Below are 24,608 nucleotides of genomic sequence, written 5' to 3'. Positions count from 1 at the left end.
TGTAAACCACTCTGAACTGCTTGTGGTATTTGTGGTATACAAAATAAAGTTGTTATTATTAAAGTTATTATTATCTGTAGCCAAGTGAGGGGAAAGAGACTGGGTGAAGACTTGGGAAAGGACAACACACCATTGTATTTTGCTACTATTTGACAAAACATGCAATAAAATAAGATGGAGCATGTTTTGGCTCTCCAAATGTTACAAAATATAAAATGTGGCTCCCAATAGAAAAAGGTTAGACAAGCCTGGTTTAGAGCAAAGCTCCAGGAGAGAGAGTCAGTTTGGACAAGCAGTTCTGCAAAATCTTTTTACTTCCTGAGCGCCAACTTTCCCTCCAACCCTTTTGGTTTCACAAGCATCATGTATCCATTATCCTCATCCACAGTCATGGTCTTGGCGGCTTGTGAAAATATAATACCTACCTGTCCTCGAAGAAAGCAAAGATACTTGTAGCAGGTGTTCTCTGAAGACAGTAGGTATATATTCTCACAATCTGCCCATCTCCCTTTTGTTACTGAGCCAACATCATCAGGCAGGAAGGCACTAGCACATATGTGTTATGGACACGTCCTTAAAAAATTTAAAGTGACAGTGCACTTGGTAGTGTCCATACCGGATTCTGTGGATGACATCCATATGTGAGAATATATGCCTGCTGTCCTCAATGAATACCTGCTACATGTAAGTATCTTTGCTTTATTCAAAACAAGGCTACGTTTGTGGTGAGACAATTCAGCCTAGTAGGGTTTCCAAATCGATTGAAAATTGTATCATTTTTTTAAGAATCTGCATGGCCTGCATTCAAGTTCTCAATAAGCAGCATATTGAATATATACTCCATTATGCTCATACAGGAGAAGCAGATGATCTCCAGCATACAAGAATGGCCTTCCTGGCCATCAGATTCTCCTTAATAAAGAATGTTCTTTGCCCAATTGCAACATAGGCAAGGCAGACAAGACACCATACAGTAGACATGGTTGCAAACTCAGAGAACATTGCATGATGAGCACCAATTTTTCACAGAAAGCCTGAATATTTCTGTACTGTTTTGAATTATATATTGCAGCATGTAAGGTGACAACATAATTACAAAAGGTTACCCAATATACAGAACTAGCCAAAAGTTAATCCCAGCTCGTGGCTGCAAACCTTGATCCATTACAGTTCTCTAACTTCTCAAACTATGTTCAAAGATACCTCCTCCCTGCTTTCTCTGCTCTGCTACTTTGTGTGAAATAGCACCGGCTGCAGAAGAGTCCTTGTATGTGGTTTTTGATTGTTTGCATGTTTTTAGGTTTTTTAAAGATTTTCTCAGGCTATTATAATGTTTGTAAAAATAGGTTGTTTATCCTCACAGCAAATGGAGCGAGTTTTTCCATGGTTCAGTGTCAAAAGGTCCAGGTTTTGGGAGCCAAATAAAGTAACAAACAAGTAAGTGGACTTTTTATTTTGCTGTGGATTTTATTACTAGCAGAAAGGTGCTTGATGACTCCACATTTATAAGTGGTTAAAATTAGCCTTTCTTAATACTTTTGCTGTTAAAATTATTTTTTCCCAGTAATGTGACACTGTTTTATAGATTCTGTGTGGCCTGCACAGTTGCTCAAGATTCCCATTTTGATCACCAAGACAGGTCTTCCACTCCTTGAGTCAGTTGGAATGGAGGATGCTGCAGAGACAGCATTCACAGAACCAGGAAGAGGGAGTTGTGGCCTTTGCTTAAGGGTGATGATACCTAGAGACCAGAGTCAACACCCATGATTGCAGGATTCCAAAAAGAGTCCTGCTGCATGGCCTCTGGCAGAGAATCAACAATGAAATGAGATTAGGTGTGTTTTGGGAAGTGTGACAGGAGAGGGGGGAAAATGTAAAACAAAGGAAAACAAAATCCACAGGTCCTTGTGAATGAAGGCATATGGTGCCAGATTCAGTCAAGATTACATTTAAACTGAAGGTCAAATGGAGCAGGAGGAGAACTGGTGGGTCAAAGAGACATATACTGTAAGTGTCCACGGCAGGGATATTCCCTCCTCCCATCTGTATATTATAGGATTGTCTACAATAAAAAGGTCTTTTTTTTTCCAATTCTTTATTCATTTTTTCATCTTACATCAAGTGTACAATATTACATCAATTGAATCATATACATCATTTGAAATTCTTTTCTGTCATCATCTTCAATACATAAATTATGCCCCTCCCCCACCCTCCCTTTCCACAAATATTGTAAATCAAATATATCATACATGTGATATATTCAAAAATATTGATTAAACCAATAATATAACTATATATCCCCCCTTTCCCATTATTATAATTATACTTTTAATGTAAAAAGGTGTCTAATCATTACAATATGTTATCAATGGTCCCCAAATCTTTTTAAAATTATAATAATTCTCTTTTTGTATGGCAATTGTTATTTCCATTTTGTATATATGGCACAACAAATTCCACCAGAAGGAATTCTTATGCTTTCAGACGGATTTTTTGGGACACCAGGCCGCACAGTGGTATAAATTGATATCTGGATTTATGAATAAAAATCCAAAGAGTGGTCTTAGAGACATTTGGAGCATTGAGATTAAGCATCAAATTTCTGCATCTCAATGGCTACGAATTTGGTCTTGGAGAATGAGATGTATAGTGTCTGCATCTATGAGACAAACTTGGTTCTTTTTGTTACATAGAGCATTTTGGACCCCAGTTAGATTACAAAAGTTGGATGCTGGCACTGTAATCTGGAAGCAGGGACTCTAGATCATTTAATATATTTTTGTCCCTGTATCATGCATGGCCTTTTGGAAATCAATTTGGTCTCAAATTAATTGTTTATTAGAAAACCATGTAGCTCTATCATATGATACATTTCTATTTGGGACGTCCATGAGAATAAAAAGTCAAATTTCATCTAGCAATAATAAACTTTTATTAATAATGACAGGAGTTGCCATTCAACATATCATCAGAAATTGGAAAAATTACATAACAATAAAAAGGTCTTAAACATAGGCTGTCTCTTGTGTGAACATTAACCTGAGAAAGGGGATGTTAACTACATTGTCTTGTATATTTAAGCCATTCTGAGTTAGACCAAGAGCCACTGAGCCTAGCATCCTGTCTCTGTTGATCATTCCAGTTTACAAGTTCCCAGTAGATCCCATATAACTCATTCCCAGGGAAAATCATAAATTTCCCTTACAGAAAGAACCTTGTCTTATCATTCTAGTAAAGGAATAATAAATTCACACCACTGTATTCTACTATGATTCAATTTTTTCCATAACTCTGTTTGTGTTTTCAGCAGTGGCATGTTGCCTAATGCAGTGCTTCCTCCTTCACTGGATCATAACTATGCTCAATGGCAAGAGCGAGAAGAAAACAGTCAGACGGTGCAGCCCCCTTTAATGAAGAAGATCATTCCAGCTCCCAAGCCCAAAGGACCTGGAGATCCTGATTTCCCAATGCTGCTTCATCCTCCTACACCACCAGCCTCAAGTAAGAGGGTACAAATCATAATTGGGGAGGAGACAAACGTGATCCAGATCAGGGATCCCCAAATCTAGACTCAAGAACTGCAAACCAATCTGACATTAGGATGTCCACAATAGAATGTGTGAAAGATTTGCATGCATTACCTCCATTGTACACAGTTCTCTCATAATACAAAAAAGTAGGCTCTGTAGTGGAAAAAATTAATAAAATTAAAAAATGTGTAGAAAAAGCTGTGAAAATGGATTAAACACATAAAATTGTATAATAAAATTCAAAATGGCCATGTTTCAGCTTACACTAGAGAGTTGCGTGGGGATAGAAATCCCACCCATCCCCGCAAAAATCCCACCCGTCCCTATGAGGAATCCCACCCGTCTCCGCGAGGAATCCCTCCGTCCCCGCGAAGAATCCATTCTTTCCCCGTGAGGAATCCCCTCCGTCCCCGTCCATCCCTATAAACTTCAGAAATAGTTATTTCATTTAATTATGCTGCTGAATTAAAGGCTCTGGTAGAGACCCATTTACAAATAAAAAAAGAGACTTTACTAATTTGGAAATATTAATTGGGAAGAATACATACTTTGTAAATAGGTTTCTACCAGAACCTCTAATGTAAATATAAAATATAAATACTCAGCTGATGAGAACCCCCAAGCTGTCAACTTAGGACTTCCTTTGCAGTTGGCCGGGGGTCCCTTTTGCCAAGCTTGGCAGGCAGCAGTAGAGTCCCTCAGTGGCTCATGGATGTTGCCAGCAACTGCTGTGCTTGGTGGAGGGAGTTCTGGCCGTCTCTAGAGGAGGTCCTCTGCTGGCGGTGCTTGGGGATCCCCACCAGTCACAGCAAGGGTCAACAAGTACTTCAACACTGTAGAAATAAAACCAGAAATGCATTTCATTTTCTTTTAAACACAATATAAAGACATCTGCTATATACATTTCCCAAAGCTAACATATTTTAGTCAATAAATTCTGTTTTTTACCTTTGTTGTCTGGAAACTTATTTTTCCATCAAGTTGGTCCCCGGTTTCTTTTTTTCACTTTCCCATCTTCTGTAAATTCTTCTGTTGCTGTCCATTGGTTCCTCCTACCATGGTCCAGCATTTATCCCTTTCTCATCTTTCGTGCCTGCCCACCAAAAGCCCCATGCCCAACATTTCTCCTTCTATCACCCCTCTCCAGCACCATGACACATCTCTCCCTCCATTCCCTTCACCACTGTCCAACATTCCTCCTTCTTGCATCCTTTTCAATCTGTCCCATTGTTCCCTTGCCACCACATTTCTCACTCTCATCTTTTTCTTCCCTATCATATTTTGTACCTCCCTCCCTATGTCCAAAAATTCTTCTCTTTCTTCCATTCGCCATGTGTACACAACCATCTCTCTTTCCCGCTCACTGACACACCCACGCCCAATTCTCCCTTTCTATTCCCTCCCCTATCTCAGCATCTCTTTCCCTCCCTTCCTCTCTCCCCAGTTCATGATTTCTGTGTCCAAAAATGCACTCCCTCCCACCACTTCATTCGAGTCCAGATAACAGCAGGGGTTGGAGGCAGCCTGCAGCACGCCATATGTAACCGACCCAGAAGTCTTTCCCCGAAGTCAGAGCTGACATCGGAGGGAAGGCTTTGCATCAGTCTGGTGGCGGCTGAGGTGTCAGGTGGGAGGGGGTAGATACTGGATGTAGGAGGTGAGAGGAGACTGACTGTAGATAGAAAGGGGGAGGGATTAGACACACTGGATGAAAGGGGAAAGATAAGATAAGCTGGAATGCCTAGGGAGAAAGAAAAAGACAGATGATGGATGTAAAGAAAAGGAGAGGGGAGGAAGACATTGAATGGAAAGGAGGAGAGGGGGAGGATATGGATGGAAGGGAGGAAAGAGAAAGATGGGGCAGACACTGAATAGAAGGGGGAGAAAGAGAAATGAAGCAGGGCTGAAAGGGGGGAAAGATGGGCAGATGCTGGATGGAAGGGGGAGAAAGAAGTATGGATGATGGATGGGATGACAGAGGGGGCAGAAAGGAGGAAGAGAGGAGACAGATCAGATGCTGGGCAGAAGCAGGAGATAGGGGCAGATGCTGGATGAAAAGAGGGGGGAGGGGCAGATGCTGGATGGAAAGGAGAAAGAGAGAGAGGGCATATGCTGGATGGAAATGGAGGAGAGGGAAGATGCTGGAGAGAAAGGGACCTCAGGTCAGCATCAGAATGGTCATGCAAGTCTACATGGGTCCAAATGGTGCCACACACTGCTAGACCCCGCCCCCCCAGTCCATTGTGCTTTCTAGAAGCCAGTATTGTGGTGCAGCCAAGTGCCTGCTAGGTTTTCTCCCCCTAGAATGGGACAGACTCTGTGCTTTTGCCGGCAGAGTGGTGAGCCAGCATGATGGCGCAAACAAGCCCCTCCTCCCCTCCCCCCAAGTGTCCTCCACCCAGAACAGGACCGAATCTGGGTTCCCAGTGGCTGAGCAGTGAGCAGGTGCCGTGATGCAGTCCAGCCTACCGAGGCATCCTCTACTGCATTCCCAGCCTTTGTATGAGGGAGGTCTGGTGCCCCAGAGAAAGGAGACCTGCAGCCATAGAGCAAACAAGCAGCACGTACACAGCTGAGAACCCTGTCCCTGTGGGTAACCACAGGAAACTATCCCGTGTCATTCTTTAGTGTCCATTTCAACCTTTGTCCCTCTACACCAGCATTCTTCAATGCAAGGCTTGAGGGTCAGTGGCTGGGCCCAATCAGACTCTGATTATTATGTGAGCCAAGTATAGGATAATGAAGCCATTGTGACATCACTGATGACGTTAACTCTTAGGCGTTGGTGGATTGAGGCATTATGACATCACAATATCTGCTCTGGATACCAGAGACTGTCATTCTTTAGTGTCTATCTCAACCTCAATCTTTCTACACCAGCATTCTTCAATGCAAGGCTTGAGGGTCAGTGGCTGGGCCCATTCAATCTTCAATTCTTCCCTCTGACCTTAAATAATGACACGGGGATGAATAACCACAGTTATCCACAGGGATGGGGATAAATCCCACCCCTGTGTCATTCTCTGTGAGTCTTTTTCCAATAGACTTAGAAAGTCATTATATCACCAAGGCCCTAAGAATGCACACTTCTTATTCATACACTACAGGCAGACAGACTAGATAAGGGTAGAGGTGAGGAGTGGCCTTGTTCGTGCAAGGTCAAAAATGTGTATGCAAGATTATAGAATGAGGGAGAACATACACAAGGACAGAACTAAAAATCTCGGAAGAAAGGCAGAAAGGAAAGTTATGATGGAGACCTTTAAAGATCAATGGAAAAGAGCAGAGGTGTGGGGCATAGGATGACGGAAGGTGAAAGGGGATAGACTCAGAAGTAACCTGAGGAAATACTTCTTTACAGAAAGAGTGGTGGGTGCATGGAACGGCCTCCCAGTCGAGATGAAGACTGATTTCAAGAAAACACAGAGGATGTCTAAGGGAGAAGAAAGGTCTACAGAATTTAGAGAGTTGATATGAATGAAAAGACTGGATAGGCTGTATGGTCTTTAGCTGCAGTCAGTTTCTGTTTCTAAGCACAGGGGATCTTTAAGGGAGAGACCGAGAGAGGAAGGGATTGTAGAGTTTAGTAGTTCAGATGGATAGACAGACTAGTTAGGCCATATGGTCTTTAGCTGCTGTCTTTTTCTCTGTTTCTATGACTATCACATTCTGAACTCCTGGGGAATGCTGTGGGGTATATACATGCATTTGGGTGAGACTATACGGCCCCCCCCCAAAAAAAAAAAACCAACAACACTACAACAACATTCCCCTTCAAGGCACAAGCACAAAGCCAAATGTACTGTTCTAGGACTGTCTCCAAGATCCTTGACCAAAATATTTCATAGTCCCCTCCCTCTCAACAGAAGAGAAATAGCCCATTTGGAATTAATACCAAGGCGAATCCACCCCGCCCTGACAATTCACTGGTACCCACCTTTCTCAGGAAGGAAGAAAAGCTAGGAGAGCCTTTGATGTGGGGAAAGCCCTGAGGCAATGGCATGTAAGCTTAAGCAAAAGGCTCTAGGTTCTCCATGGCTAAGTCAGATCTGATCCCTTTCTTTGAAAAAGAGGGGGAGCGGTGGAAAGGAGTAATCGTCAGAAAAGAATACACAGTACTGCGCTCTTCAGACAGCACACTGGTTCTGTGTTATGGGGGGGCACCTGCTGAATGGGTCTCTTAAGAACCAAACCAGTGTCACCCACAGCCACAATGAAAGAATAAAGGAGAAAACAGATCAGATTAAAGAAAAAAAAGCGTACTGGTGAAATGACTCACAGCTGACAAAAAGGTGGCTAAGCCCTACTGGGAGAGCAGGAAGGTTTACAGCGGGGTCGGAGAGTAGTAGCCATGTGCACAGTTCTATTTGTTCATGCTTTCCAACAGATTTGGGGGCAGACAGCCAGGAAGGATGTAGGTCAGGACCATGCCGCCGAACCAATCAGCAAGCAAGGCTTTCAGCTGTGTACGTGCTGAGCTCACTGCTCATCATGGCTGTTTCCGCCGCGACGCCGGATTTGTCTCTCAGCTGCATGCCTGCATCGCCAGAATTTAGATAGGCCTGTTTTCATCCCCCGTGGGAGTTCCAAAGGCCAGGGGGGCGTCCCCATGGGAGTCCCGTGGGCCAGGGGGGCATCCCCGTGGGAGTCCCGTGGGCCAGGGGGAATCCCCGCAGGGCCTGCGGGATTCCCGTGATCCCCATTCCTGTGCAGATCTCTAGCTTACACCTGCATCAGGGTAAAATATTAAGCATAAAAATTATCCATAAAACCATGTCCTGAATCATCAAATCATTAACAATATTTGGTGCCATCGATTCATGTTTGAGTCATAGCAACTTGATGATCATCTTCAAGTTTTCGTGGCAGAATACAGAAGTAAATTGCCAGGCCTTTCTTCTGTGCAGAATAAATTCAATGTTGTCACCGTTGTCGCATCAAATACAATCCTCCACCTCCAACACTGCCCATTTTCTGCTGCCCAGATGGGTGGTACATCGTTAGTCTGACATCTCCACTGAAATCTGTCTGCCTTGGGAGGCTTTGCTGGTAGCAAAACTACTGACAGCATAGCTTTCAGCTTCTATGATGCACATAAGCCCCTTTGGCATGACAAGTCCATGTACCATGACTGGAGTATTAACAATGTACTCATCAATTAATACAGAAAATATTCCAGGAATAGATACTTCCATAACTTCCTTCTAGACTGGCACAGATGGGTTATGCCATCCTACCAGCTGATGGAGACTGAGAACCACCAAGTTTCAGATAGGCTATAAGTGAACTGTGCAGTCCCTCGAAACTCTCTTTTTCTGTCTCAGCAGTAGTGCTGCCTGATTCACCTCAGGTGAATCGATTTGTTAAAAGAAAAAAACGAACTCACTGTTTCGTCGGCCCCCTTAGAGATCCGTTTGGCCTTTCTCTCTGCCGCCGGAGTCCTTCATCTAATGTAACTTCTGGTTTTTTGAAACCGGAAGTTACATCAGAAGAAAGGACTATGGGGTGCATGATTGGTTGGAACGCATGCGGATGAGAGGTGGTGAGAGACAGACACTGGCCGAGAGAGGGAATGAGGGAAAGCAGTGGAATGGACAGAGCAGGGGCTGAGCTGTGTAGAAGCGCAGGGCCCAGCAGCCTTCCCCCCACCCCCCAATTTTGACATCAGAGAGGAAATTCCGGGCCAGCCAATCGCTACCTAGCTGGCCCGGAACTTCCTCTCTGATGTCAGAAATGGGGGGGGAAGGCTTCTGGGCCCCCGACGGTGGTGGCTTGGGGGGAAAAGAGAAAGAAAGGGGGGGAAGGGAGACAGAAAGAAAGGGGGGCAGGGAGACCTGAAAGAGGGAGCATGGAGAGAGAAAGAAAAAGTTGGGGGAGGGAATGGAGTGTGTCGGGTGGCAGAGAGAGAGGAAGAAAAAGTTGGACGCATGGAAGGACAGAGATATTGGTTGGGGAATGGAATGAGATCTGGAGGAGAGAAAGCATGCAGGAGGCAGAAAAAGGGAAGAAATATTGGATGCACAGTCAGAAGAAGAAAGTGCAACCAGAGACTCATGAAATCACCAGACAACAAAGGTAGGAGAAATGATTTTATTTTCAATTTAGTGATCAAAATGTGTCCATTTTGAGAATTTATATCTGCTGTCTATATTTTGCACTATGGCCTCCTTTTACTAAACCGCAGTAGCAGATTTTAGCGCAAGGAGCCTATGAGTGTCGTGGTTTAGTAAAAATGGAGGGGGTATATTTGCCTATTTTTGTATATATATGTTATCTGCCTTGACATCTTTGAAAAAAACCCCAAATATAAATAATTAGTATTTTCTCTGCATACAGTGTGCTATCCAATGGTGGACGCTTTTAACAAGCACTTTGCATCATCAAAGGTTTATTCCTCAATGACAGGTTATTAAATGCACTTCATTCCCCAGTGTGGGAGGGGGAGGTCCTGAAGGATGTTCAGGACCGTAGAGTGGATTTTATCCTCAGGTGCCTTTTTGTCTTGGCAGCTGCCGGAATTAAGGTGGTAGTCGCCTCCTCCTTTGTAGCCAGGGCTTTCCACTCTAAGTATACCATGATCCTGACACTCGTGATTCGGGATCTCAACGTCCTGGTTTCGGGAGTGGACTACATGGCGGATGCCCTGTATGACATGCTAAAGGTCTTCTGCAAGCTTTTGACCTATTCCATTTCAGCATGTAGAATGCTGTGGATCCGGCAGTGGTCTGGCAACTTGTCCTCAAAGTCATCATTGAACAGGTTGCCTTTCCAGGGGCTATCCTGTTTGGCAAAGACCTGGATGACCTCATGGCTAATGTACAGGACCACAGACCCAAGTCTTTGCCTGTCAACAGGGATTTGGGGTGCCCTATTTTTCGTCCCTTTAGGCATTCTGTCAGTACTTTGAGGCCTCATCTAGGCAGCACTCTTCTCAGGTTGCCAGGTTGAGGTTTGGAGATTAATAACGCCATTCGTCCACGGGGCACCCGCCAAGAAGCAATTATGATGCCAGGCCTGTGGCTGCCCTCTTGTGGATCAGGACGGCTCTCGACCTGGCAGAATGGCACGCCATCACCTAGGACGTTGGGTCCTGGAAGTCTTCTGGGATGGCCACAAGCCAGTATTTCATTCCCCTGACGGATTATTTTCTGGATTCTACTGTGCGGGAAGGCCAGAAAAGGTGGCTTGGGTGCAGTCCACAGGTTGCTGGCCAATGCAGCCATAGAGCCTGTTCCAGAGCAAGACTTGGGCTCTGGGAGATACTCGATATACTTCATCATTCCAAAAAGAGGCTCCAAATATTGGAGGACAGTCCTGGACCTCAAGGCAGTCAACACAACACTGAGAATGCCTCGCTTCTGAATGGAGACGGTACGTTTGGTGATCACCTCTGTGGTTCTGGGGGAGTTTTTGGCCTCCCTGAATCTGTCTGAGGCATATCTCCATATTTCCATCTTTCCAGACCACAGGAAGTACCGAAGGTTCAATGTTCAGCAGTAGCATTATCAGTTTGTGGCGCTGTCCTTCGGATTGGCGACGGCACCCAAGACCTTCACCACAGTGATGGTGGTGGTGGCAGCCCATCTGCACACTCTGGGAGTTCTGGTTCACCCATATCTGGATGACTGGTTGATCAGAGCCCTGTCAGAGTCCAAGGGGCGTCAGGCGGTTCATCAAATTGTTTAGTTGCTTCAGTGCCTGAGCTAGGTGATCAACTTCAGAAGCGACGCCTCGAGCCAACAAGTGACTTGGAATCCCTTGGGGTTCACTTCTACAAGGGTCAGAACAAGGTGTTCTGCCCATGTCATATCAGGAGAAGTTGCACCAGGTGGTCAGGGAAGGCCTGGCAGTATCTCTAGGTTCAGGAGACCATGGTAACGATGATCGATGTGGTTCTTTGGGCCAGGGCCCATTTACGCCCTCCACAGGATGCCCTGATTTTGCACTGGAGTCCGCAAAGGGATGCTCTTCATGCCCCACTGCTGTGGACTATACAGTGGCTTGTAGCAGTTTAACCTGGTGGCTATGCCCCCTCTCTCTGTCCAGGGGTTTTCCCCTCCAGATTTTCAAGTGGATTATCCTGAGGCTGGGGGTTGTCTGCATGGACGTTCCCATTCAGCACCGGCAGACCCTCTCCAAGTGGAAATGGTCGATCAATTGCCTGGAGCTTCGGGTGATTCGACTGGCTCTCCTTTACTTCAAGAGTCGTCTCCGGCATTGAGCCATCCTCGTATTCTCGGACAATGCCATGGCGGTGGCATATATCATTCACTAGGGGGGCACCAGGAGCACCTCCCTGAGCGTGGAAGCCCAGCTTCTCTTTCAGTGGACGGAGACGCACTTCATGGTGCTTTCAGCTCCGCATGTAGCCAAAGTGGACAATATCCAAGCGGATTGTCTTGGTCATCAGATTCTGGACCCTAGGGAGTTGTCCCACGTTCGACTTCATGGCATCAGCAGCCAACAAGAAAGCAGATCAGTTCTTCAGTCAGTGTCGCAAGGCCGGCAGCAAAGGCCTGGTCGCTTTGGTTCAGTCCTGGCCACGGGTAGGTTTTCTGTATGTCTTCCCTCCGTGGCTCATGATCGGGCGCCTGTTGAGATGGATAGCAGTCCACAGGTTTCAAGTGATCCTTGTTGCACCCTTAGCATGCTGATCTTGTTCGGCTGCAGCAGGTTCCCTTATCATCCTCGCCTTCTCACATAGAGCCCGATTGTGCTGCAGGATCCAAACCACTTTGGTCTTAAGGCCTGGCTATTGAGCACACAGCCTTAGCAGGGGCTATTCTTCAGACATTGTTGCTGCTCTTCTCCGCAGCAACAAGCTAATGCAAAAGCTTGGAGCAGCAAGAAGTTAACGCAAAAGCTTGGAGATTTTATAAGGTTTGGTGTATCCAGAAGCATGAGAATCCATATATTCCATTGGTTCCTCATATTCTGGAGTTCCAACGAAAGGCCTGGTGGTGGCTTCTCTCTGTCCAGATTGCTGGTCTTTCTTGAATGGGCCTTAATGCCCTGAGGGGCTCCCTAGCCACTCACCCAGATGTCCGTTTTCTGTGGGGTGCTCTGAGGCTTCAGCCCCTGCTGCAGCTCCCCTGTCTGATTTGGAATCTCAACCTGGTTCCTGCTCTCTGGCTCATCCTCCTTATGAGCCTCTGGAGCAAGCATCCTTAATGGATCTTATGATCAAGACTGTTTTTCTGGTAGCCATTACTTCCGTTCACAGGGTTTTGGAGCTTCAGGCTCTTTCCTGTTGGGATCCCTTTCTGCATATAACAGATTCCAGTGTGGTGCTGCACACTGTTCCCTCTTTTTTTCCATAAGTGGTCTCGGCTTTCCACGTTAATCAGGAAGTCAAGCTTCCTGCTTTTGCTTCCTCCGGTTTGAAGGAGTAGGACTGAGTGTTGCGGACCCTGGACGTGCCCAAGATCCTGTTGCGGTGCCTGGAAGTTAAGAACAATTTTTGTCTCTCCAACCATCTCTATGCTTTGTCAGGTCCTGCCCATAAAGGCAGGCCAGCTTCCAAGGCTACCATTTCCAGATGGATCTGTATGGCAAACATAGCCATACTTACTCTGCTTACATAGCAGCCAGAAAGGAACCCCCCCCCCCCTTTCCCGGTAAAAACTCTTTCTTCCAGAGGCATCTCGTCCTCTTGGGCAGTCATCAGCAATCTCTTTGGAGGAGATTTGCAGGGTCGCTATCTGGTACTCTTTGCATACGTTCACCAAAGTTTTACAGGATCGATGTGGTGGCTAAGCAGGATGCTGATTTTGATTTCTCTGTTTTGGAAGAAGGCTCATCAGTCCCGCCCTGACTCCCTGGGACTGCTCTGTTACATGCCACTAGTCCAGGAACAGAGTGGAATTGTACAAGAACGAAAGATTATCTTTGCTAATCTTCTTTCTTATAAATCAACACTCTATTCCTGGAACCCGCCCTGGGATTTGCTGATTCGACATAGTCTGCCTTTACAAGTACTGGGAAGATGGATTTCTGTTTTCTAACCAACCGTTATAAGAGTGCTATCAGAATGGGTTTAGCACTTAGTTTTGGGGGGTCCCTAGTTCAGGCACACCCTTCTGACAGTGCAGGCTATGTCACCTTATAGCACTGTTTTATGTCATTCAGGTTCCTAATGTTTAATGACCTGATTAATTGTTGCTGTTTGTTCTAAATTTCTTGATATGAGCAGATTAGACTTATTTGTCGGGGAGTGTCTCCGTACCCCTCTTCTTGTCTTCTCCCTCTACAGATGATCCTGGCTGCTTTGTCCTGGGGGCAGTCTTGAGGTAAGATGGGAAGGGCTCATTACTCTGTGTAATGAAGCTTCCTACAAGCTCTGGTGAGTATGGGGAAAATAACCCATTAGTCCAGGAATAGTGTGGATTTACAAGAAAGAAGATTTACAACGGTAAGAACCTAATCTTTCAATATATCCTACTAGTCCATATGTATGTTGTTAGTAGTCATAGATTAAATTTTGTAAGGAAATGCAGAGAAATGTTCAGAATCACACAGTTAGTAGCCAGTACTGATTACATAAATGTATTTTGTTTTTGAAATTTCTTGGCAGACACTATATAACTTTTTTGACCCTATAAGTTATTATATAGTCAAAAGTTAAGGATTTTAACATGGAACATGATCAGAAATTATATTGATAGTGGCTGAAAATCCATAGCATAGATGACTTATTTGTCTAACTTATGTCCTCCCCTGTCAGCAATAACTTTCAGATGGGAACTAGATATGGGTGAGGTCCTTTTTGTTTTATGGTTCTTCATCCTATCTCACAAAACCTTTGTAATTTGAAATCTGAATAATTTGTGTTTTTTGCTTGGAAGACTCTGATAGATGCAGAGAAGACAGCCCTGAATTGCACCCACCGCCAGGAGTAGAAGATAACCGACAGTGTGCCCTATGTCTGAAATACGGAGATGACAGTGCTAATGTGAGTTTTGGGAATAACATCTCAATAATTTAAATGACTCTGAAGCAAATGGAAATACTGAAATATAGTTTATTTAAATGGCTTTTCCTTTGTGAATTGATTGCCAGTACATGATAAAAGTTGATCTCACAATTCTAGAAATTCACATAGATACTGAATACAGAAAATGCTGGCGATCCAACATAGAAACATAGAAGATGACGGCAGAAAAGGGCTACAGCCCATCAAGTCGACCCACTCTGCTTACCCACCCCCTGTCTATGCCCTAATGACCCAATTTCCTTATCTTGACCCTCGTAGGGATCCCACATGGGTATCCCATTTATTCTTAAAATCAGGCACGCTGTCTGCCTCGATCACCTGCACTGGAAGCTTGTTCCAATGACAGGACTTGTTCCAATAACAGGACTAAATACTGTTAGGAAAAAGTATTGAAATGAACTGTAAAAGTAAAGGAGCAGCCAAAAAACAAGAAAAATGGCTTGTATGTTAAACTAATTAATCAAGATGTACTATAACTACCAAATGTCCCAAGGAAACTTTAATAAGTCTAACTCCTGTGGGTCCCAGCCATGAGTGAGTTTGGTTGTGCTACTCGGTCAGGAGCAATTGAAGGTCAAATCAGTAGCCCTCTGACTATTAGCATTGTGGAATGCTACAACTTTGCAGATCCCAGAGAACATTGGGAAATGTATTGTCCAAGCCTCATGCTTGGTGCTGCAAGAATCAGAACATAATCCACTAGCCACCCCAAAAGAAGGAATCAAGCCTCCACCTACCCCACTAAGGACTGCAAAAAGAAGGAAGGTCTGCAGTGAAAAAAATTCTATGAAGACAAGCAGATTAAAAATATTCTATGAACTTAGAGTGAAGTTATTCAACAGAGTCACCAGGTTTTATGTTGCAACCTTAAAAAAAAAAAATGTTTTTATTTGCATTTAAAAATATACAAGCAAAAACTTGAGGAATAGTCATATGCATAAAGTAACGATTAAAAAAGAAAAAAATTGTAATCATATTAGCCACAAAATCAAAATATTAAAGTATAGTGACTCCCTATAAGTCCACAAGCAAGTGGGAAACTTCCTTAAGAAATACAAAGTTGATATTCTAATTACTCAATTACACAATAAGTGGGAGGGGGAATAGGAACTACACAGATATATATTGCACTAAATATCTATCAAAATTATATTATGCAATGAATTCCCTTGACTTGGTAAGTAGCACTGGTCAATGATTGTCAAGAAAATTTCTAAGCTGTCTAGGATCATAATATAACAACCATCAAATTGAATTAAGATTTACAAGGAAAATGAAGAAATGAGTGTTAAGAGCCAAAGCTTCTGGACATAACAAAAATTGTTTTCTTTTTTCTTGTGTCTCAGCAAAGATTTCTGGAAAAATCCATACTTTTCTACTCCATAACAGCCTTTCACAGATCCTAAATACAATTTCATGACCCAGTAATTATTTGGAGCCAAAACAAATATCACTAGGAGGGTAGTTTATCACTATTTCCTCTTCTAATTATTTTTCCAAAATTTGTTTGATATTCAGGCGATCTGCAGAAAGCTCTCCCCGTCTGATATTCTGGTGTTTTTTGTCTGGGAAAAATTACACTCATGAGAGTGTTGGTAATGCCTCCACTTCCTGGAAATATTTCCACAAGAGTTCAATAGATAAATATTCACAGTCTGAGGAAAATTTACAAAGCGAAGATTTTAGTCTGTAAGCATAATTCTCGTTCTTTGTCGCCTGGTAGACCGGTATAATCCTTACGAATGGGTTATACCTCACTGTGACCAGCAGGTGGAGACCAAAACTTGTATATTAGGAGAGGCGCTCTCCTACCAACCCAATTTTTCTCAGTCTCCAGCAGTGTGGTAAGACTAATTTGGTTCCCCCCTTAGGACTTTTGGAATTTGTTTTGGACTCCTGGGTTCCCCTTTTTTGCCGGATGGAGCTTAGATGGGTCCTGTTTGGGGATCCGTCTGACGTCGGGAGTGTAAACCTGGTGGGTCTCATGCTGGTTCCCCCCCCTTCCTCCACCTCCCCACATTTTTGTAGAGGTGCCTCAGCTGGCAGCCTGGCCCCTGTGGTTGGTCAGGCTGCCAGCTTTGAGAGCCATGGAGTCTGTTCTGAGTAAAGAAAAAAAAAATCCTGAGACTATGCCGGTCTAAAGGGCTCATTTCCCTTTATGATTGCTTTTTTTTCTATCTGTTCTCAACTAACCGGCACTTTTTTGCAGCTAGGAGCAGTTTTCAGCACAAATTATAAAAACTTTATTAAAATTTGGGAACCATTAACGTCCTTTTGTCAGGATTGATGCCATTTTTCTAATATTTTTCTATTAACTATGTAAGATAAGGGTTGGGTGGGGGGTGGGTTTCTATTATATGAAAAAAAATAAAAATAACTAGAGGGATCTCAGGATGGGAGGGGGATGGTTATATTTCTAACTATAATATATAATGATAAGATGTACAAGTGTTTAAATCTATTTTATTTGTTGCAATTTCTTGTACACTTGATGAAAGTTTTAAAATGAATAAAGAATTAAAAAAAAAAAGATTTGAAAGAGGTTAGCAGGGCTCTTCACGTTCCATCCTTCCACATGGAAACTCTGCGGTCTGTGATTCTGCCAGTTCAGCCAGGGGAGTATTTGACTTCTTTCGATCTGACGCAAACTTACTTACATATTCCAATTCGGGCCTCCCATCATCGCTTCCTACACTTTGCGATCTTGGGGCACCATTATCAGTTCTATGCGCTTCCCTTTGGTCTGGCCACAGCACCGCGGATGTTCACCACAGTTGTGGTCGTTGCAGCAACGTTGCACAAAGAGGGCATTCTGGTTCATCCCTATTTGGACGACTGGTTGATTTGAGCAAAGTTGTTCCAGGAGAGCACCCAGGTCATGTCTCGGGTGGTGGAGTTTCTGAATTAAGGGGCTGAAGTATCATAAAGGATGCATTGTTTCTCAACCTAAATAGTGGTACAGCAATCATATTGTCCCCCGATGAAGGCTAGTTAATAGCTGAAATGCTCTAAAACAGTTTGAGCATCAGGTAGTTCACAACCTACCAACGTTGGTCCTGGCTGGGAAGCCACTAAGATAAGCGTTGCTGTTCTTCTTTCTTTGATATATTATAATACATTTTTGATTAATTGAATTGAATTTCAGATAAAAATTAAATTAATCATAATATTGACTGATGAATTAAATAAAGGATAGGTTTGCACTCTTAGTTAGTTGATAGTTTTCTAATTAAATTAAATTAATAAAAAAAATTTTGAGGTAGGAAGGAGGCTTGAAGTAAATGATTACATCACATGCATTCAGGATGAAGACTTGAAATAACATCCAAGTTATAAGATATCTCTTTACTGAGAACAATGCATCCTTTATGATACTTCAGTCCCTTAATTTATTAATTCATTTATATATTAGGGTAAGTGTGTGCCCAAAGCAAATTGTTTATACGATTGAATTTGGGTTATCAGTAATAATAGATTTTCTCATAAATAAAGAAGTTAGATACCAAATAAAAATTTATTAAACTAGATTTTGTATTAATTATCCTTTATACTCCCTTCTTTTCTTGATTGATGACAATTTTTGTGGGTTTGATAATTTGGGAAATGATCTGTTTGTTTATTAATTGATTCACGGATTCACAGATGCCAGTCTCCTCAGTTGGGGAGCTCAGTGTCTGGGTTACTCAGCTTAGGGCACCTGGTCCATGGAGGAGGCCTCCTGGTCAATCAGTGTCTTAGAGACCAGAGCCATCCATCTAGCGCTCTTCGCCTTCCAGTCCTTTCTCATGGGCAAGTCAGTCAGGGTTCTTTTGGACAATGCCATGGCGGTAGCCTACGTTAATCATCAGGGGGGCACTAAGAGCACTTTGGTGGCGCAGGAGTCAGCTCTGCTCATGATCTGGGCAGAGTCTCATCTTCAGGATATCTCAACTTCCCACATAGCAGGCATAGAGAATGTGCAGGTGGACTTTCTCAGTTGTCACGCCCTAGATCCTGGAGAATGGTGTCTAATTCTTCAACCTTTCAGCTAATAGTTCAGTCTTGGGGTCAGCCTTCCCCTCTCTACACGGTATTCGCTATGCAGGCAAACTGGGAAAATCCCTTCTCTTCAGAATCACAGGTCTTTGGAATGACCTTACTACCCTGCTGCGGAACCTGGGCTCCCTCCAATTATTAAGCAACTGAAAACCTGGCTTTTCACTAAAATGTAATTCTATCCCCCCTTACTCTTCTATATATAAGTTCATGTAAACCTTTTTTTTTTCCTTCTCTTCCTATATTTTAAGTTCTTGTAAACCGTGCCGAGCTCCGCAACATCCGTGGAGATGATCCAGTATATAAACTTAAGGTTTAGTTTAGTTTAGTTTAGCCCCTCATAGACCTGATGGCCACAAGTGTCGCATCCAACCCAGTACTGAGCAAAATAAAGGGTGGGCATACACAGAATCCTCTTCAAATTTGGACATATACAAATTAGCGATACTGGGGGCAGCCGTAGTACCCATAGCGACCCCTTGAGATTGTTGATAAAAAGAGGAGTCAAATCTGAAATAATTTTTGGTAAGAACCAAATGGGCAAGCTTCATCAGAAAAGCCGTGGTTACTCGGTCAGAAGATTCTCTCTGGTCACGAGTAGTCTGAACGATATTGAGAGCCTGATCTTAGGGAATGCTGGTATAAAGGGCCACCTCATCAAGGGTGACCAACCTAACTTCAGAAGTAGGTAATTCCAAAGTTTTGAGTTTGCTTAAAAAAATCTGTCGTGTCTCTAATATATGACTTGGCCTTGTTAACAAATGGCTGGAGAAAATGATCCACAAATTGAGATAGGGGTTCTAATACAGTATTCTTGAGAGAAACGATAGGTCTCCCGGGAGACCTATCTCATCTTTGATGAGCCAGTCGTCCAGGTATGGGAAAACCTGAAGACCACGGCTGCGCAGAACTGCTGCTACTTCAATTAGGCACTTGGTGAAAACTCTGGGAGATGATGCCAGGCTGAAAGGTAGCACTCCCCATAGCAGAGAAGTTCTACCACCAGCTGGTTGAAGAGTCTCTATCTCGTGTCCTATGGGCATGAGTAGCATAACTGATGATCGCCCCCCCTAAGGATAGCCTTCACCGCCTCCCAATATAGTACCGGATCTCCCTCATGACAATTGTGATACTGATAATCTTTCTAACAGTGGACCAAATGTGCCTGAAAGCGGAGGTCGTTATGAAGCCACAAAGGATATCTCCAACGTGGAGCAGTAGAATGCTCATCTCTTCCCCTCCAATCCATCCACACCCAAGCATGGTTGGAGATTGCATAGGACCCAATCTCCCTGATCTCCACCCTCTCTACCAGTGAGAAAATGTCTCAAAATACCAACAGATAATCAATTCGGGATTGAGAAGAATGCGCCCTAGACATGAGTAAAGTCTTTTTCCATATGATGAAGCATCCACCATCCATCTGTTAGATCCAACAAGCAACATAAGGAAGGTAGGCCTCTATCCCCCCGAGAACCATATGGAGGCACCAGAGATCGATCTAATTCAGGGTCCCAGGCTATGTTAAAGTCTCCCCCCCCCCCCCAGCATGAGTGGCAAAATCTCCTGAGCAAGTATTAGAGTCTGCAAGGACTTGTAAAAGGAGTGATCATAAGTGTTGGGAGCATAGACGCTGTCCAACAAAATGAGTCACCCAGCCAACTGTGCCTTACATTGGATATATTGCCCCCCACAGTCAGAAGCCACCACTTGAATATGTGCTACCATCCCCTCATGAAAGAGAATCAGTCCCACATTTCTTTCCCAGCGCAGGTACTACCACACAAGTACCTACCCATTCCCTCCACAATTTAGCATGTTCAGTATCAGTAAGGTGTGTCTCCTGCAGCATCACTACATCAGCCTTTATACATTGTAACTATTGCAAAATCTGAGCACATTTTATAGGGGAATTTACATTACATTACATAACTGGCTTATATTCCGCCTGTACCTTTCAGTTCTAAGCGGATTACATCAGAACGATAACTGGACATTTCCAGGAAGAGAAATACAAATTACAATTAAGGCGTAAGGTCTAAAGCAATTTTGATGAGTAGATTCTAAGAGGGGTAGAGAGGGGAAAAGGAAGGGATTAGGAATTTATACTGCCCACGTTCCATGTTACAATTCTAACCATTTGGAAGTAAAATAAGAGTTCAAAGTGCAAACAAAAGAACATAAAGGTGCACCCATGGACTCCAGCCCAGCCACCGGGTCCAATGATTCCACCAGCATGATCAGGATCAGCATCAAGGAGTATACAACCTCTCCCTCCAGAAGCCGTAACACCATTAGTGGGACCACAACCCCCACCCCCTCCCTCAAACCCCATCCCCTCTGTCTAGCATTCCCTACTATATCCATCCCCCCAAAACCTCCCTCTAACCCAATCTAGCCCCTTCTCCCCTCCCCACATCAAGTTTCAAGTTTATTTAAAATTTCTTATACCGCCTAATCAAACCTTCAAGGCGGTGTACAAAAATATCAAAACAGTGTACCAAATCAAAACTCTGCCTCTGCTTGTATAGCAGTATCGGTCACATTTTGACGCCCGCTCACCCGAGCAATTTATCACAAGCTATGAAATCTACCTACAGCTCCCCAACACCAACTTTCATCTAGCCCATCTCAGTGCACCCCAAATGTTTTTTCACAGAGTCCCCAAAGAATACCCAGCACAATCATCACACATCTACCCCTCAATTGAACATCCATACATCCTCTCATCCCCCCCCCAACTCACTCACAACAAACGGCCCTCCACAACCTGTGCCCACCCTGTCTAAATTGCTCAGTAAGAATGGAAGGGAAATGGTAGGAAACAACACTCAAGTCAACCTCCTCTAATCCCATATACACAAACCAGCAATCTCCTAGCAATGCAGCACCCTCCCAACCTAAGCCCATTCATTTGCATCCAGCACAGATTAAACCTAAGAAGGCGCTGGGAGCAACCCATAGTCTAGCCCCATCAAAGCTCACACACAGAGATCAACAATTTCCAAATAGATCAAATTAAGCCTCAAAGCAGCACAAACACACTTCAAACACGCAGCATACTACCCATCAGCATCCAAACATGTAACCCACTGCAAAGAGAGCTAGCCAACCCTCATAAAAAACCCATTGAGCAAGCACAACTGGGAGGCCCCAAGAAAGCAGTGTTCCAACTAGAGTCCTGGGGTGAATAAAAAAAAAAACTGCATAAGGGTCCAGCATAGTCACCTTGCTTCAGAAGCTCAACTTGAACCAGCAGCCGAAGAGGTAGATGGCATAGCTCCAGAATCCAGTAGAGTAGCAATAAAAGCTTGCGCCCCCATCACCAAGTCATAAGTAGTGGTGATCCCATTCTAAGTAATGTGCAATTTTGCCAGATAGTTTAAGCCAAAACGAATCTTTTTAGCAAATCAGGGAGAATGTTGGCCGCTGTTGTGCCAACTTGCTGGAATAATCCTGAAAACAAAGGACCCAATGGTTCTCATAGTGCAAGGACTGGCCAGAGTGTAGCGCCTTTAGAATTGCAATTTATGGGCAAAATTGAGAATACACACAGTGGCCACACAGGGCGTTGCATCCACTGCTGGTCGGCTGCCAATGCAGTGAGCACGCTCTATATGCAGCAGTCCTAAGGTCTGTGGAAGCTGCAAACATGAAGTCAACCATTCCTCAAAAAAGGATCCCAGCTTCACTTCAGGTAAGGACTCGAGAAGACCAACAAAACGGAGGTTATTCCTCCAGTTGCGGTTTTCTAAATCCTCCAAGTGTTCCTCCAAGATCTGCAGACGATCCGCGTGGCTATTAGTTGCAGTCTGCATGTCCTGGACCCTGTCTTCCACATCACTCATCCATTGCTGGAAAGCACCCAACTCCCAGCTCACCTCCTCGATTTTCCCCTGCACCGATTCTAACTTGTAGTCAATTGTGAGCAGGCGTTTATCCAAAATTGTTTCCATCGCCGCTGTAACTTCTGAGATGATCTCTGAAATCCATGTGGAGGCAACGGATGGTCCTGCAGGGCTGGGAGGCACTGCCATCTTGTCTTCCAACCCTTTCATACAATCTCAGTCTTTCCTCACTGTTTTAGAGGTATAGTCCTGGTTTTCCTCATCCAAAAAACACCCAGGTGATGCCATACACCTTAGAGAGCTTGTGGAAAGCACTCCGGGTAGTTTTAAAGGCAGTTACAGATGGATTACTCAGGCAGGCAGCAGGTGAGTTGCTGTGCAGCAACCGCTCCTGAGCATGGTGTCATGTGACCCCATATAAAATGTCTTTTTATAGATATATTATTGCTGAGTGTGAAAACTTAAGTTATAGCTATAATGCCAATAAATTTGCACAGTTTTTCCAACTTTAGGTTTTTCTGGACAACCCTAATAGTTATTCTTCCATGAAGTACAAGAAATATAATTGCTGACTTCTGTGCTCTCTAACTGAAGAATCTATTAAAGGTGAATGTGGGGATTTTGATGTATGGTAAATTTACTTTTAAAAACCTCTTTCTCTAACTTCTGCAGGACGCCGGGCGTCTCCTGTACATTGGCCAAAATGAATGGACACATGTAAACTGTGCCCTCTGGTCTGCAGAAGTATTTGAGGATGACGATGGATCCCTGAAAAATGTGCATATGGCTGTGATCCGGGGCAAGCAGTTGGTGGGTAAACCCTGTTAGTGACATCTTGGAAAACCTGAGTGCACATTAAACTTTACTAATATCACAGACTGCAGAACACTTGAGTTCTGAGTTATGAAGCTTCATTTCCTTTGATATTGTTGCTTTATGTAGAGATGTGAGCTGTGCCTGAAACCTGGGGCCACTGTGGGATGTTGTCTCACTTCCTGTACCAGCAACTACCACTTCATGTGTTCCCGAGCTAAGAGCTGTCTCTTTCTGGATGATAAGAAGGTCTATTGCCAACGGCACCGAGATCTAATCAAAGGAGAGGCAAGTAAAGTTTATTCCTTTAGTTTAGCCCTTTTGATGTGTCTTAACTCTTGAGAGTGGAGAGTTTTGGGCAGTGGAGTCCTGCAAGCTGGAGATACCACTGCAAATGAAAGCAAAATTGTTTATACCCCCTAAGAAATGCAAAAAGTACACAAATCTGGAAATTGAAGGAAAACTACTCTAGATTTCCTGGATTCAAATTATAATTGACTGAATAAATCCCTCTTGCCCTCACTCATATTGACTGACAGTTTTGTGACACTTTATCAACCTAGGTCTGCTAATAAGCTGCTAAAATTACTCTTGTGTAGGCAATCAGTGATACAATAAAATTCTGCTAGATCAAACATTTACTGCAAACTATCTAGTTCCCAGCCAGTTGTTTAGTAGAGTTAGAAACTAAGCAAGTTTGTCTGATTAGATGGGGTGTGAAGCATTAATTCCAAGAAATATTCTATTTCCTCACAGAGTTGGAGTTGTCGGTTCTTGCTTTAATTTAATACTAGTAATATCTAGTCAGAGCATAATTGTTAGCAGACTGATGAGTATCGATATTCTTTCAACTCTACTTCAGATGGTAGCTGACAATGGGTTTGAAGTCCTTCGTCGAGTGTTTGTGGATTTTGAAGGGATTAGCCTCAGGAGAAAGTTTCTCCATGGTCTGGAACCAGATGGCATTCATATGATGATTGGTAAGGCATGAGTTTCTCCCCTATAATCTGGATTAGAATGGAGAGGGCTCTAAAGAAGAAAGTTAAAAATTCTACTTTGAGCAGCATGTAGCCATAGTTCCTGACAATTAACAGTAAAACATTACCTAAATGCAGATTAATAATTTAATGTCAAGAAAGGGTTGATCATTTGGTAAGGCAAGGTGGCTACTATACTATCTAGTTCCACATCTGTACTCAGAAATTATGAACTATAAGAGAAGGAATCTTAGCTATCTTTTGGTTATCTGGTTATTTACTTGCATCATATTTAGTAGAAGTGCTAGTGTGTGGGAGCAAGACCTTCATAAAACAACAGACAAGGATACAAGGTGAAACAAAAACCTATATTAACCAATGCTGAACCTTGTCACTTCTCCATACACAC

The 24,608-nt window shown here is 43.6% G+C and overlaps 1 protein-coding gene across 4 annotated transcripts in view; it reads left to right on the top strand.

Annotated features, from left to right (window-relative positions):
• The window catches only part of KMT2A (lysine methyltransferase 2A), a 301,152-nt gene that overhangs the window by 140,269 nt on the left and 136,275 nt on the right, over positions 1 to 24,608 (top strand). For all 4 annotated transcript variants that reach the window (XR_004536758.1, XM_033917957.1, XM_033917958.1 and 1 more), the window contains exons 18-23: positions 1,364 to 1,437; positions 3,311 to 3,504; positions 14,378 to 14,484; positions 23,082 to 23,219; positions 23,352 to 23,510; positions 24,085 to 24,202. Coding sequence is in view for 3 of the 4 variants with exons in the window: in XM_033917957.1 (XP_033773848.1) it covers positions 1,364 to 1,437; positions 3,311 to 3,504; positions 14,378 to 14,484; positions 23,082 to 23,219; positions 23,352 to 23,510; positions 24,085 to 24,202 (790 nt within the window). In the remaining variant the exon portion in view is untranslated. The remainder of the gene's footprint in view (positions 1 to 1,363; positions 1,438 to 3,310; positions 3,505 to 14,377; positions 14,485 to 23,081; positions 23,220 to 23,351; positions 23,511 to 24,084; positions 24,203 to 24,608) is intronic.

Source organism: Geotrypetes seraphini, chromosome 13, assembly GCF_902459505.1.
Source record: "Geotrypetes seraphini chromosome 13, aGeoSer1.1, whole genome shotgun sequence".
NCBI lineage: Eukaryota > Metazoa > Chordata > Amphibia > Gymnophiona > Dermophiidae > Geotrypetes > Geotrypetes seraphini.
The sequence above is the reverse complement of the archived record's forward strand: the minus strand, read 5'-3'. Positions and strand labels throughout refer to the sequence as shown.